Source organism: Cydia amplana, chromosome 15, assembly GCF_948474715.1.
Source record: "Cydia amplana chromosome 15, ilCydAmpl1.1, whole genome shotgun sequence".
NCBI classification, from domain to species: Eukaryota; Metazoa; Arthropoda; class Insecta; order Lepidoptera; family Tortricidae; genus Cydia; species Cydia amplana.
The window spans coordinates 6,217,376-6,232,428 of NC_086083.1; the positions used below are offsets into that span (position 1 = coordinate 6,217,376).

A 15,053-nucleotide genomic window follows, 5' to 3' on the forward strand; every position below is an offset into this window, starting at 1 on the left:
GTACAAGAACAGTAGTGAATCTTCATATAAATGTGCCGCTGCCGGCTTGAATGTGTGCGTGCGCGCCGGGCGCCGTGTACGCACGCGCTGCCACGCACACATTCGCATAATATACAGGGGAATACGGTGGCGGCAGTGTGGGCCGTACCGCGACTGTGATCACGCGCATTCGAGTACGCTCGCATTTACCTGGTCTTACCGGCCTTAATTTATACCTCATTTATGAATTGATAGAACATTTCATTATATTATATAAATAGAAACCTAGTGCTACTCATAATACGCAAATAATATTTAACTAAAAATAAAAGTGACGACCCTAAGCGCCAACGCAAGAGTAGGTAAATAACTTGCCGAGCGGCCTTAGATTCACTACTGTTCTTAGTATACTGTGCTATTGTGGCGCAAAAGGCATGTTTACTTCGTTTTTCGGTCAGCGCGGGCGAGTAGCATGCGAGCGCTTGCTCAAAACCGGCGGCGACACGTACCGTACCCTGCTCACATCGCCATTCTAACATTTCTAACTTGTTCTGTGGGTAAAATGTCTATAAGTATTTGTTCCCGCGGATGGATTGTGAAATAAAAGCTACCCCCTAGGGAGTAAGATAAGCTATATTCCCTATAGGGAGTTATTTAAGTTTTTTATTTATGTCACTAACATATAGGAACCAAGCACACAGCAGTAAGTATTATGAGTTTTACTTTTAAAATACTGACGTTTGTAATTTAATATTTTGTTTATGTAGTAGGTAACTCGTGCATAATGCTTTCGGAAAGCACCATTTTTTGGTGAAGAGGAATCATCATTTTAATGTTGACACTGTTTTGTAAAGTCGGTTCTTTTTGTCAAAAAATTGTCAATGTCTATTTATATTTCTTAGCGAAAGATAGTCATCTAAGCTAAAGATGAAAGATAACTTTGAAACCTTTTGTAAAATAAATAATTAAATTAATCTTTTGATCTTTTGACAAAATTGTTTGCCCTAATTTTTCACATTATTTACCCCTGCATCTTAAGAAGCTTTAAATTAAAATCTCGGCTTGTCATCGCTTGCCCCAATTAGATAAAACACATAATTCCTTATTCAATCTTCTAAAGAACAAAACACCGGACAAGTGCGAGTCGGATTCGCCCACGGAGGGTTCGGTACAAATGTAACATATTTTTTATTTTTTACAAGTTTATTGATTTGAAATTTTTCCCTGTACTTATAATGTGAGACGATATTACTCGCCAAATTTCATAATTCTAGGTCAACGGGAAGTGCCTTGTAAATTTTGATTCCCTTGAGAGTGTCGAAAATATACGTTTATTGCGGCATTAAACGGCCATATCTTTTTTTACTTTTGAAGAAGAAGAAGAAGAAGATGTATTTATTGCCACAACAGCGAATACAGAACACAGAATATTAAAAAAAAGAAGTTACTTAACCTATAAACATTAAGTATACCTATTATCTAAAATCTTAACCAGACTATTGTAACTTAGAACTTTAACTTAGAAGGCCCTAGAAATAAAACTGACATTCATCTGACTTTATTTTGTATTGTTCCAGGCTCCGGCAACCTATCCAGGGAGTCAGCATTCTGTGCCATGCTGACCATGCCCTCCTGGTACTTGTGTGAGCTGAGCAGTCTTCTCTTCTTCATACTGCCAGCCTTCATCATACTGGGGCTGTATGTGCGCATGGGCCTTCGCATTAGGTACGTCATGGGGTACGTCTGCTTATTATTTCGTATGTTAATTTATGATGTAAGTACTCAGCAGAATATCTGAAGGCTTCGTCACACAGGCGCGTTCTCCGGGCGCGACGTGAGCGGGGCGCGCCGCTTTTCACATCCTCGAGACTCGAACTCATGGCGAAAACGAGTCACCACTTTACCTACAGATTATAATTCTAAATCGTTTATTTTCTCGTTTTTCGTCCGAGTATGGATAAAGCAACCTAAATGAGGAAATATCTCAACCATTCAAAAAATTACAGCCATTTTAGTTATTTGTGATTCTCACCGCGCTAACTTTGCACAAACTTTGCATACATAAATTATCCCTATAAGCTCCATACTTGACGTAGCAATTGGCACGAAAATTTAACGTGGTCCTAAAGTAGCTAGTACTTTTGAAATTAATGACGATATTTCCGCTCAACTACACTTTCAATTCGCCATTTTGCCTCATTTAAAATTTTGTAATATCACCTACTTCTCATTAAATAGTGGGTTGGTAATGCTGTGACCTACTGCCATAATATATTATAGGCACGTCACCTTCCGTCACGTAATAAGTAAAATTGAGCCATAGGTGAGAACTTGATTAATTGATTCTGTCCCTTACGCGTGCCACAACGTACGATCATTTATTTTCTAGGTATACGAGTATAACCGCGAAAATCGAAGTTCGCAAATTGCGGGCATTATTCTCTGTCACTCTAATTACACCTTCATTGGAGTAAAAGAGAATAAAGATCCAAAGATCCCCGCAATTTGCGAATTTCGGTTTTCGCGGTACCCCCTCTAACTTGACTCCATCTTCGAATTATACGTAAAAAATATTGTCCAGGAGACTTAGGTAATAATTATCTCGGTGATTGTAAACTTAGGTATTGCCAAATATATATTTACCATAGACTGAAATATATATGTAGCAAGCACCCTTAACCTTTATGATGCCAAAAACATCTGAATTTGTCGTGAGTAATGCCTGCAGCGTCAACCTACATACTCCTAAATTATAGGTACCTACTTATCGATACATCGTCTGTGGTGTTCGTGTTCGACTGTTCGCTACGCTTAGATCAAAAATGTAGGTGACTTGACCGTGACGTCACTTGTGCAGTTTTCATATAAATTTCGCCAGGTGACAAGCAAAAGTCACTAATTACTATAAAATATTTAAACAAAAATCAACCTTCTTTTCGTACTAATATGGTTCACTATGGCTATGAACTTGTGGAGGTACTTAGTGACTTTTGCTTGTCACCTGACGATTTCATAGTGGCTAATCGATTTGACAGTTCGGATTTTACTGGTAGGAAAGTACCCTATTACCTATGTTAAATTCTAGCATTTAATAAGAGCGTACCCCTCTGCCGAAAACCTTGCACAATTGTACAAACTTTTTTGGTACTTGTGTGAGCTGAGCAGTCTTCTCTTCTTCATACTGCCAGCCTTCATCATACTGGGGCTGTATGTGCGCATGGGCCTTCGCATTAGGTACGTCATGGGGTACGTCTGCTTATTATTTCGTATGTTAATTTATGATGTAAGTACTCAGCAGAATATCTGAAGGCTTCGTCACACAGGCGCGTTCTCCGGGCGCGACGTGAGCGGGGCGCGCCGCTTTTCACATCCTCGAGACTCGAACTCATGGCGAAAACGAGTCACCACTTTACCTACAGATTATAATTCTAAATCGTTTATTTTCTCGTTTTTCGTCCGAGTATGGATAAAGCAACCTAAATGAGGAAATATCTCAACCATTCAAAAAATTACAGCCATTTTAGTTATTTGTGATTCTCACCGCGCTAACTTTGCACAAACTTTGCATACATAAATTATCCCTATAAGCTCCATACTTGACGTAGCAATTGGCACGAAAATTTAACGTGGTCCTAAAGTAGCTAGTACTTTTGAAATTAATGACGATATTTCCGCTCAACTACACTTTCAATTCGCCATTTTGCCTCATTTAAAATTTTGTAATATCACCTACTTCTCATTAAATAGTGGGTTGGTAATGCTGTGACCTACTGCCATAATATATTATAGGCACGTCACCTTCCGTCACGTAATAAGTAAAATTGAGCCATAGGTGAGAACTTGATTAATTGATTCTGTCCCTTACGCGTGCCACAACGTACGATCATTTATTTTCTAGGTATACGAGTATAACCGCGAAAATCGAAGTTCGCAAATTGCGGGCATTATTCTCTGTCACTCTAATTACACCTTCATTGGAGTAAAAGAGAATAAAGATCCAAAGATCCCCGCAATTTGCGAATTTCGGTTTTCGCGGTACCCCCTCTAACTTGACTCCATCTTCGAATTATACGTAAAAAATATTGTCCAGGAGACTTAGGTAATAATTATCTCGGTGATTGTAAACTTAGGTATTGCCAAATATATATTTACCATAGACTGAAATATATATGTAGCAAGCACCCTTAACCTTTATGATGCCAAAAACATCTGAATTTGTCGTGAGTAATGCCTGCAGCGTCAACCTACATACTCCTAAATTATAGGTACCTACTTATCGATACATCGTCTGTGGTGTTCGTGTTCGACTGTTCGCTACGCTTAGATCAAAAATGTAGGTGACTTGACCGTGACGTCACTTGTGCAGTTTTCATATAAATTTCGCCAGGTGACAAGCAAAAGTCACTAATTACTATAAAATATTTAAACAAAAATCAACCTTCTTTTCGTACTAATATGGTTCACTATGGCTATGAACTTGTGGAGGTACTTAGTGACTTTTGCTTGTCACCTGACGATTTCATAGTGGCTAATCGATTTGACAGTTCGGATTTTACTGGTAGGAAAGTACCCTATTACCTATGTTAAATTCTAGCATTTAATAAGAGCGTACCCCTCTGCCGAAAACCTTGCACAATTGTACAAACTTTTTTGACGTGCCCCTACCCCGCAAAAATCGGCAGATTGTTTTGTACATAAAATGACAGACAAGGCATCTCCAGTTACTAAATGCTCTAAGCTGGATGACAGTGTCGGCCCGATTCGAATTTTGAAATAGACATCTGTTAGATATATCTTTTAGACATGTTTAAACATATCGTTATCGTATCTTGGCGTATTTTTTTTTAGACCTTAAGGTCTAACCTGTCGAATTTGACATTTGCGCGATTCTGGAGATACTCTTGAACGATTTCCACAAGATATGGCTTAGAGATCCAATTCACATCTAATAGATATCTAACTCTGTCTAACGTAAAGTGACATTGGTTGCTCGAATTGCGCTGCAAAAGAGAACTAGTTGAAATCTACACTATAACCAAGGACCATAACGTAACTATAACGTATCTAGAATGGATCTAGTACTTGTCGTCTCTTGTGAATATCTTGAAGTTTGAATACGGCAGTGTGTTTCGTCTTAGCGCAAAGCACTAATTTCCTATTTCCTACGCTATTAGCGCTTGACATCTCGTTACCGCAAATTGTAAGCCGTGCAGCGCCATCTAGTCCAGTTGTCAATAGCACTCCGCGGTGTTAATGTTACTATTAGCTGTGGACGTGATGGATCGAATGCATCTTCATCTGTGGATTATATGAGGCATTATCTATGAAAAGGGACCTTATTGTCGATGGCGCTTACGCCGCACAGCGTCGCGCGACATTGTATTTATATCAGAGCATCGTTAATAATGGCGTAAGCGCCATCGACAATAAGGTCACTTTTCATGGATAACGTCACATATGGGCGCATTTACATGGTCCGGTACTTTTTAGTGCGATTTGAATAGGGCATCTAATATCGTATGATTCTTAATTGTCTGTGCGGAAAGAGAAGAGTCGTGGAATGTAGGGAATGAGGCCCAATACATTCCACGACTCTTCTTTTTCCGAACAGACCGAGTATTTAAATACGATATTGGCCCTCGGTACCGGAATTCCGGAATTACCTTTATTTAGGTTGACAGTTTTTAATAATGACTATATTAACTTCGGTGAAAAAGCACAACATCGGTAAAAACATTGGAAACGAGTGACGTCACCTTGGCTACGCCCTCTATCATTTCAACACATATCTCATATAATTCTCATAAACGTCACTTTCAAACACAACATGTATTACTTCATCATTGGCTCACCTTGGCTTGAAGTTTGACATGTCTCAAAGCCAGCAGTAGGTAACACATTGTTACCTATCCACGTCAGGCCCAAGATACACTTGTAAGTTTTATTACTTAAGTAGGGACACAGCTATACTACAGAGTGACCCTCATACTGTCTGCCCCGAGCAAAATAAACCATGTTCGTCTTACCCCACCTTACCTTATGTCACTCACAAACCACTTATTCGGGTGGTATTGGGCCTTTGAGTGCCGCATCGACCAAGCATTGATCTACTGTGACGGCCATTTAAAGTTCATTAGGTACTAATGCCCGTTGCATCCAGATCATAGGGTATTTCCTACTAGTCAAATCAGTTTCTTTTTTAGAACTTTTCATGCATGGTGTGAAATAATTTATTTTAAATGCAGTATAATACTCTATTACAGATTTTTTGGGCCGTAATGTTCTGTCTCACAAACCAACATCGCTAACAAACGAGCCCGTACTTACTTATATTAAAAATCAAGGTTTTTTTTGCTGCGCCCTGAAAATAATTAAAACGCGTCAATATTTACGGACCTTGGACGAAGGTTACTAATTCCTTTATTATTTCTCTGAATAATATATTATGTTATGCAGCTGAGGTTTTTTTTAACTTCCATCTCTATTATTAAAGGTAATTTACAGAGATGTTGAGGCAACGGAAATAGGCGCTCTTTTAAAAATACTAAAGTAGTCAAAAAGCAAAATCTTCCGACGTAAAATATAACCGTAGATAAACGGGTCTTTAACAGTCTTAAAAATAATTGCACAAGCAAATTCAATACATTTTTTAATTAGCTAGTTTATTTCAAGTAAACTGACGTTGGAAAATGAGTCTTTTAATAAAAGAACTGAAAACAAATTGCGAGAAAAAGCTGTTTTGGTATAAAGTATAAATGTCTTTACAGCAGTGAGAAATATATAATTATTTATTTACTTATGAAAATTGTTCATCTACTGACGGAGGATTTACATAAAAACCTTATAACCTTAGAGATTTTATGACTTAAGTTTCCTTTGCGCTCGTGTCCTTTCTTAGATGGTTCAGGGTGCTTAGCCAACGTGCCATTCGTTAACGCTTCGTATCGTAGCGTAATCATCTCTCCATCGCTCTTCCAGTGCGACAGTGACAGTTGCGTTTCGTTCGCTACGGAGCGTTAACGATTGGCACGTTGGCTACGCACCCTGTTTATTATTTACGTTGTTTACTTCCTGAAATATGTTTACCGACTCCTAAAACTTTGTGAGCTTCTTGCCGAATATTTTTTAATACCAGGGTCGTGGACGATTTTATAAGTATTCGACTTGTTTTTCGTTGTCTTTTGTTTACTTATGATTAGGTATGAATAAAGTTCGGCCTGGCCAGCCACATTAGCGCTCACGCTAGTGACGCTAGACAACTTCTGTCGAGGACGAAGTAGGTTTTATATGATTATACCTTTTTGTCTATTAATATTTGTGACGTTTTTTATAAAATACTTTTGTTTTTTAGTTGTCAGTAAAATGCTCTGTGTGAATGCCGGCTTTTTCGTTGCTCCCGTATTTTAGCTAAGGTCACTGCGGGCAAGACCGTCTACAGGGCAAGTCCGTCAACACGTTATAACTTTTGAATTTGAAGGCGTATGCCGCTTTGGAGTCTAGTCGATTAATCAGTTTTGCGCGTTAGTTCCCTCACTCTAAAACACATGGCGCTGTGACAACCAATTTCAGAGCAATCCGCCTAAATAAGTCACTTCGTGTTTTGAACTCGAAGTCATAGTTCGACAGCCGTTCGAAAAAAATTTATTAAAAATAGTTTTTGAAAAGATTGTGCATCAGAAAGTACCTACGTAAATAGCATAAGAACCAGTTATCTTTATTCTGTGTTTAAAATATCATAATTTGGCTTAGTTTTGTAATTATACGTTCCACCATTTATCACATTAAAATTTGACTAAGTTTGAAAGTCCGTCTATTATTTACAAGGCAAGTCCGTCATATGCCGGACTTTCGTTAAATCAGAGATTACCAACTGTTTTTGCGATTTTAATATTATAACGATTTGATAAGGTATCGACAAATCCTCCTGACATTACGCATGATGTTAGTTTCCTAAATTTTCATCTCAGTAAATTAAAAGAAACGAATAAAGTACATTTTAAAATGTCTATTGGTCTTTTATTTCGGAAATCCAAAAAATGATTACGTGTAATTATTAGCCATAAAAGGTTTACCACCCCATTTTCGTAGTATATGCCTTTATATTATACTTTGCCTTTATATTAGAAAAATGGCGTTTATTTCGAACCAGAACCCTATATTAACAAGTTGAAAGTACACTTTTCATTGTCTTGATTCCTTCTTTTTAGGAATTCGACTACGAACATATACGCACCCATAGATTGGCTGATATCATTACTAGACGGACTTCCCTTAAACTACAAGGGAAGTCCGTCTACTCGCCGATTTTTTAAAAATACAAATGTTTTTGCTTAATTTATGATTAAAACGATCTGTCACTATGGCTAAACTATTAATTATTAAATTCTACGTCGTATGCGATTACAAACGGTAACGTAGGTGAATAATTAACGCAACTAGATCACTCCAAAGTAGAAAAAAAATAAAGTATGCCGGTCTTGCCCGCAGTGACCTTATCGAATTGTGTAAATTGTCCTGGATTCCGGGACAACTTCCATAATATTTATTTAGGGTCGCCGTCATCGAAAACGATGAGGAGGACTATATATATTATGACTGTGATTTTACAATGAAATTTTTGCTTTATTACCATTGCATATCTTTTAGATTTTGGACAAAATATCCATGATATACAGAACACGTTAGAAATGAAATTTAAACAGTGCATAAGGCACATATTTGAAATTAAAAGGAATACACGCCGACTATTCAAGTATTCACACCGCCGCCGGCGAGAAAATTAAATTTTTCGCACAGACAATTCGTAGAAAACTCGTAACCTACTTGTGGAAAAACTCGCTTATAGCTATTCTGCCCTCCTAACGTAAAGTGCAATAACTTATATTAAAATCTTTTTACCTTTAAAAGAGCATTTCTTGTATATATATTTATTTATGTATATATTTCGGGGATCTCGGAATCGGACTCGGATTTCGATAAAATTTGTTACATGGGGGTTTTCGAGGGCGAAAAATCGATCTAGCTAGGTCTTATCTCTGGGAAAACGCGCATTATGAGTTTTTATATGTTTTCCGAGCAAAGCTTGGTCTCCCAGATATTTTCTACTTCATCCTCATATTTTCGACGCCATACAAAACAATGAAAGTGTCGCAATCGCAACTTGTAGGCGAGGGGAGCGGGGCGTCAACCACGCGACCAAAACGTCGTAAGTGCCATTAATTTCACGGCGCTTACGAAGTTTTGGTCGCGACGAGATTCACGCCAGGTCCAGTTGGTGTCGCCTGGCAACGACTCATGGCGCAAAATACTGGTTCTCTGTGCCGGTTCTATACGTAGTAATAACAGTTCAATGCCCTTCCCGAACACCTCAGTTCTTATTTTCTAATTAAAGCAATTTTCTATCGACAGATCGTCGTGCAGCAACTCCGGGAGCCCCGGCACGCTCAATGGCGTCAATGGCAGCGTGCACGGGGAGGCCAGGCAAGCGCAGTCCAGGAAGACCATCATCAGGATGCTAGGTCAGTATTTATCTAGGCAGGGCCGGATCTAGGGTAGAGCGAGTGGAGCGGCCGCTCTAGGCGCCGGATGGCAAAGGGGGCGCCAAAATGGCAAATGAGAAAAAAAAGCTTTAAAAGACGCGAGTGTGGCGGGGGGGGGGAGAGGGTAGAAAATACGTTTGAAAACTTCAACGAAGGGCGCCAAAACCCGATTTCGCTCTACCCTGATCAAGGCCTCGGGCCGGCACTGACTGTTAGGTATAGTAGAGAGGTCCCTTTGTTTCCCATAAAGTTTTAAGTCATAATGTATTACATTAATTTTGTATTAAGCAGAAATGTCTGCGAACGATGCTGTTAAGTTTCGAAATAAATTAAAAGTGGAAAAATTCACTGTCTTGGGTGGGAATTGAACCCACGACCACTGGATCACTAGTACAGTGCTCTTCCATCTGAGCTACCAAGACCGTACCCAATTCAGCGAATATTTCCACCATATTATGAGCCCTAGGGAGGCTCATAGCGACATCTACCGCAAGAGTACTACACTTCTTAAACGGCTACCAAAGTTCCAAATCATATTGGAAATTCACCATGATGCGCTATCCCATAATAAATTAATTTTGTATTAAGCAGAAACGTCTGCGTCTGCGTCATATTGTTTGTCATATTATCATTAGTCATAAAACTGAAACCGTTAACATTTCAGGATTTTCGTAAGGTTACCCTATAGATAGGTTAGGTTAGGTTTGTTTTATGGCAATCCTGAAAAGTGATGCGTTTCTGAAACAAATGAATTATGACTAGCGGAAATGGGGGCAAACAATACATTATGACTTAAAAGTTTTTGGGAAACAATAGAGACCATATAGTAGAAACAATGTGCCAAAGCAACAATGGCATTATTAATTAACAGTAGCAGTAGTAACCACTACATAAAGGAAACAATATCTGGGTTATTCCCACTAGTTACCACCAAGTTTTAACTACTGGGAATTTTTTACCACCTTTTACAACTGGTAACTACTGGGAAAAATTATTCCCACCACCAAAATTTTGTTAGAGTTAAATACTAATAAAAACAGTATAAATAGTATAGTATAAATATAGAGTGATTTAATAGATAATTATAAGTCGATTAGTGTTTTAGTAAACTGCCTTAAAAGTGACCAAAATTATTGAAACAGTTTAAAACCGGTACTAGTACAAAAACTATAATATACAATACAATACAAAACTCTTTATTGCACACCTCACATACACGTAATATATGTAAGGATAAATGTAATAATCCATTCAGATTATTTTTCAAGTGATTTTATTAGGTATTAATTCAAAATCGTTGGTGGTCACTACTGGGAATAATTTTTCCCAGTAGTTACCAGTGGTAAAAGGTGGGAAAAAAATTCCCAGTAGTTACCACTGGTAACAACTTGGTGGTAACTAGTGGGAATAATCCCAATATCTAGGTACAGCCTACCTTTTGTTTAACAGATTAGGGCGGGTTTGAGCTCAAGAACTTAACAACTATAACAACCTCAAACTTTACGCACATAACTGTAAGGAAAACTCGAATAATCTCTGCTCATGTCAATCTTTAGCTATTACTGACAAAATCAAGTATTTGGGAGTCATGATAGACGAAACCCTCTCTTTTAAATATCACATTGAAGCATTGTGCAATAGAGTTCGAAAGTTAATGTTTATATTTAAAAAACTTCGTTCAATCGCTGATTCAAATTTAATCAAACAAGTATACTTTGCGCTATGTCAATCGATACTAACTTACTGCATCTCGTCTTGGGGTGGCACAGCTAAAACTACACTACTAACCCTAGAAAGAGCTCAAAGAGCCTTATTAAAGGTAGCCACTTCCCGCCCATTCCTATACCCTACTGACCTCCTTTATAAATCATGTGAAGTACTAACTGTTCGTCAATTATATATATTAAGCACAGTACTAAAGCAGCACGCCAGAACTCCTTTCAACACTGATTATAGAAATAAAAGGCGCAAAGATATTATATGCATGCAAACCGTACAAAGAAAATACGTATTTTCATCTAGATTCTTTGTCTTTTTGGGCCCATTTTTGTACAACAGGTTAAATGCAACACTAGACTTATACCCACTTAGCTATGCTTGTTGCAAGAATACTCTACGACGCGCCTTTCAAAAAATGACGTACGATGTACGATGATACAGAGAACTTACTAATAGTCGTAAAATGATTACCTACTGCCTACTGTATTCTGATATTTAATACTTAAGAACCTACTTTTTGTTTAGGTAATAAGACTTATATTGTGTACTACTTATAGTTTATAATTAAGTGAATAATTAATAAATAGTTAATATTGTCCTTCGCTGCCTGAAACACAGGGAATCCTAGTTCAGGCATTTGTAAATCACTTGTCTTTATTAATTCTTAGTCTTTAAGAGCAACCACTGTACTATACTTTTCTCAATAAATTATTTGTATTTGTATTTGTATAAAGTAAGTCCAACGAAACTTGATAAATTGTGTTATTCATGAACGCGCTACAAGCCTCAAATAGCTATTAACAGTTTGTCTTAGTCTGTTATTTTGACGTAGTTAGGGCTCATATAGACGGCGCGCGAACTTGTATACGATTTTAGTTACATTGCGGACCATTGAGGTGACATCAATTCAGCCGACCGATCAAATGACGCAATGTAATGGAACTCGCATGCCAGTCTCGCACCGTCTTAATGAGCCCTTAGTCTTAAGAAAATTATAAAACACAAATGAACTAATGGAGGGCTGTATAGTCCGACCGTAGCAAACGACTATATATTCTCGGTTATTATCTCTCGTATGCAAAGGTGGTCATTTGGTGGACGAAAACTATTCTTGCGTGATTTGTGGTACAGTCACCTGCAATAATATGTTATATCTTCGAAGGCCGCATAAATATGTGACACGCTCTTATGGCTCTATAAATAAGATCGTGTCAGTTATTTTTGCGGCCTTCGTTGTGTATAACATAATATCTGAGAGACTGAGCTTTGCTCGGAAAACATAAAAACTCAAAAATGCGCGTTTTCCCAGACATCAGACCTAGCTAGATCGATTTTTCGCCCCCGAAAACTCCCATGTAGTAAATTTTATCGAAATCGTTAGAGCCGTTTCCGAGATCCCCGAAATATCTTATATTTAGGTAAATAAATACAAATAACTTTATTTTGCATGAAATATGGTACAAAAGATGGTCAAACAATGGTACCTATACCTAAGTAACACATATTTCACCAGCATCTGGCATGCAAAAAACTAAACCTATATTATAATATGTCACCTACCTCGGTCAAAAGATGCCATGTATTCCTCTATGGAATAAACTAGAATTGCTCGTTTAAAGGTATTAGATTAGATAGATTATTGCAGGTGACTGTACAAGGAAGCTGCCAGTACCGGGGCCCAAAATGACAATCGTTGAAAGAAAACGCCAATTGACACTTAAATAATTTATGGAAATAGTCACGTGACTTTTCGTAGAATCTGTCATCCCGATATATATTATATTTTGTTTGACGTTTGTCGATTTACAATGTCGCCTTGGCTAGGCCCCCAGAGGACATCAACATTTACTTAAGCCTCCATTTTGTGAACAAGTTTATTTCTGTTTGCGAATCACAATTTCTTCAAATAAAAAGTTCAGAATCCTTGAAAGTTTGTTTGCATTATTTGTATCGGTACGTTTTCGGCCTCAACCTTTCGTGTGCCGGTCCCGGATACGTCCCAGACTATTTGTCTTGTAATTATTAATTCATTAGCAAATTTTTGACAAGGGCATACGGAGGGTTAATTTGGAGTATTTAGACAGACACGTGTAATTTATTTGCGGACGTGTGTGTGGGTTTCATACGATACCCTAAATTCTGGAGGGTATGAGCGGCTTTATCCTCGTTGCGGCTGTGATGGCTGCGTCGGTTTCTCACCCCACCGCTGAGGTGTGGTCGGATCTCAAGTGAACTAAAACTTGGCACTTATACACAGTGGCGTAACTAGGGGGGGGCTGGGGGGGGGGGCACGTGCCCCGGGCGCCGTCCAAGGGGGGGCGCCAAAATGGGCAAAAGACCTCCCATAGAAAATGGACCAGCCAAAGTGTAGGAAACAGTCAAATTTTTTTTTCGCGACCTAGGGAGGTTTCGGGATTATACTGAGCAATTTTTACTATGAGACCAGGGGGCAACGGAAATGCAGTTATTTTTTAGCCACCCTGTATACAGGGTGGTCCAAACCTTGACGTCCAAAACATTTTTTTAGAATCCTAGTCGTTGGTTATCAGAATATACCCCATGTATGTTAGCCGATTTTTCGTAGTTTAACTTTTAACTTTTGTTAAGAAATTCCGGGGTGAAGCTTTGCGTTGCTTTTATGCCTCCTAATAATTGTTCGTGGTATTTGCACTGATAACATGAAATAGCGATGGGGAAGTGACCTCATAAAATAATAGTAGAAATAACAAAAGAGGATTTTTGTAATGAATTACTAATTTGGAAGCTTTCCACCTCAGTTCCTTTGACCGGCGACTCTAACAAATTATGACTATTAAGTATCACTTTTTTGACCTTTTAAAAAAACGTAGGGTCTAGCAGTTTCTAAAATAACCAAAAGTCCTTGAAATTGCTTGTATTTTTTATTTATTTAGGTAAGGGCAACATCTAAGCTTGACATGCTTGAACGTAAAAGTTTGTCTTTTTTTCCCAACTCAGCCAAGTGAGGATGCTGATTTTTTTTAGCAACTGCGCCGTTTGTGAAGGATTATGTTACAAAAAGAAATATTCAAAAAAGTTCAATAGTTTTTTTTAAATAAATAATTGCTTCACCCCGAAATTTCTCAACAAAAGTTAAAAGTAATAAAAATAAAAATCATAATTCGAAAACTACGAAAAGTCGGCTAACATACATATTCTGATAGCCCACAGCGTGAGGAATCTAAAAAAATTTTTTGGACGGCAAGGTTTGGACCAACCTGTATAACACATGCCGTGCCAACATCGCTCGTTCTGTGATACTAGAATGCCGTGAAAAACCTGTGTCAGGTATTGAGAGCATTCTATCCAGAGTTTCGGTGTGGGATCGGGAGAATTTAGTCCAATTCAATCCCACCAAGGCTCAATTTTGCGCGTTTACCGCTAAGAAAACCTCATTTTCAAGGCACAAGTGGCACAACCCTTCCCATGTCAGGGAGTATTGGGAGCCTCGGTGTTGACATCTCCATCAGTGACCTCCAATAATTTCGTAGCCACCTTGCTGGGTAGGCTGCGCTCGTATCCAAAAAACTCGGTGTGCTCAATAAAGGGAGGCGATACTTTACTCTGGGGCAGACAGATCCATAGGCGTACCCACGGTGAGGCAAGGTGGGGCAGTTGTCCCACCCTGGTCTCTGACCATAAGCTAAGAATCTCTGCACCTAGATGCCACCTTGGTCCCTTCAAATCAGTCCAAAAGCGCGCTATGAAGTCTACGATCCCAAACTTACAAGCGATATTGAATCTTCAAGTCTAAGGAAATCTCCAAAAAAGAAGTGTATAAGTTTTAAAATGGTCGGC

The 15,053-nt window shown here is 38.4% G+C and overlaps 1 protein-coding gene and 1 non-coding gene across 2 annotated transcripts in view; one reads left to right on the top strand and one right to left on the bottom strand.

Annotated features, from left to right (window-relative positions):
- The window catches only part of LOC134654505 (neuropeptides capa receptor-like), a gene marked incomplete at its 5' end in the record, with an annotated part of 83,612 nt that overhangs the window by 47,596 nt on the left and 20,963 nt on the right, over positions 1 to 15,053 (top strand). The window contains 2 exons of the mRNA XM_063509951.1: positions 1,557 to 1,704; positions 9,388 to 9,497. Of these exons, the coding sequence (XP_063366021.1) occupies positions 1,557 to 1,704; positions 9,388 to 9,497 (258 nt within the window). The remainder of the gene's footprint in view (positions 1 to 1,556; positions 1,705 to 9,387; positions 9,498 to 15,053) is intronic.
- Trnat-agu (transfer RNA threonine (anticodon AGU)) lies at positions 9,868 to 9,940 on the bottom strand. The gene has a single exon. It is a non-coding gene; the product is annotated as a tRNA-Thr (tRNA).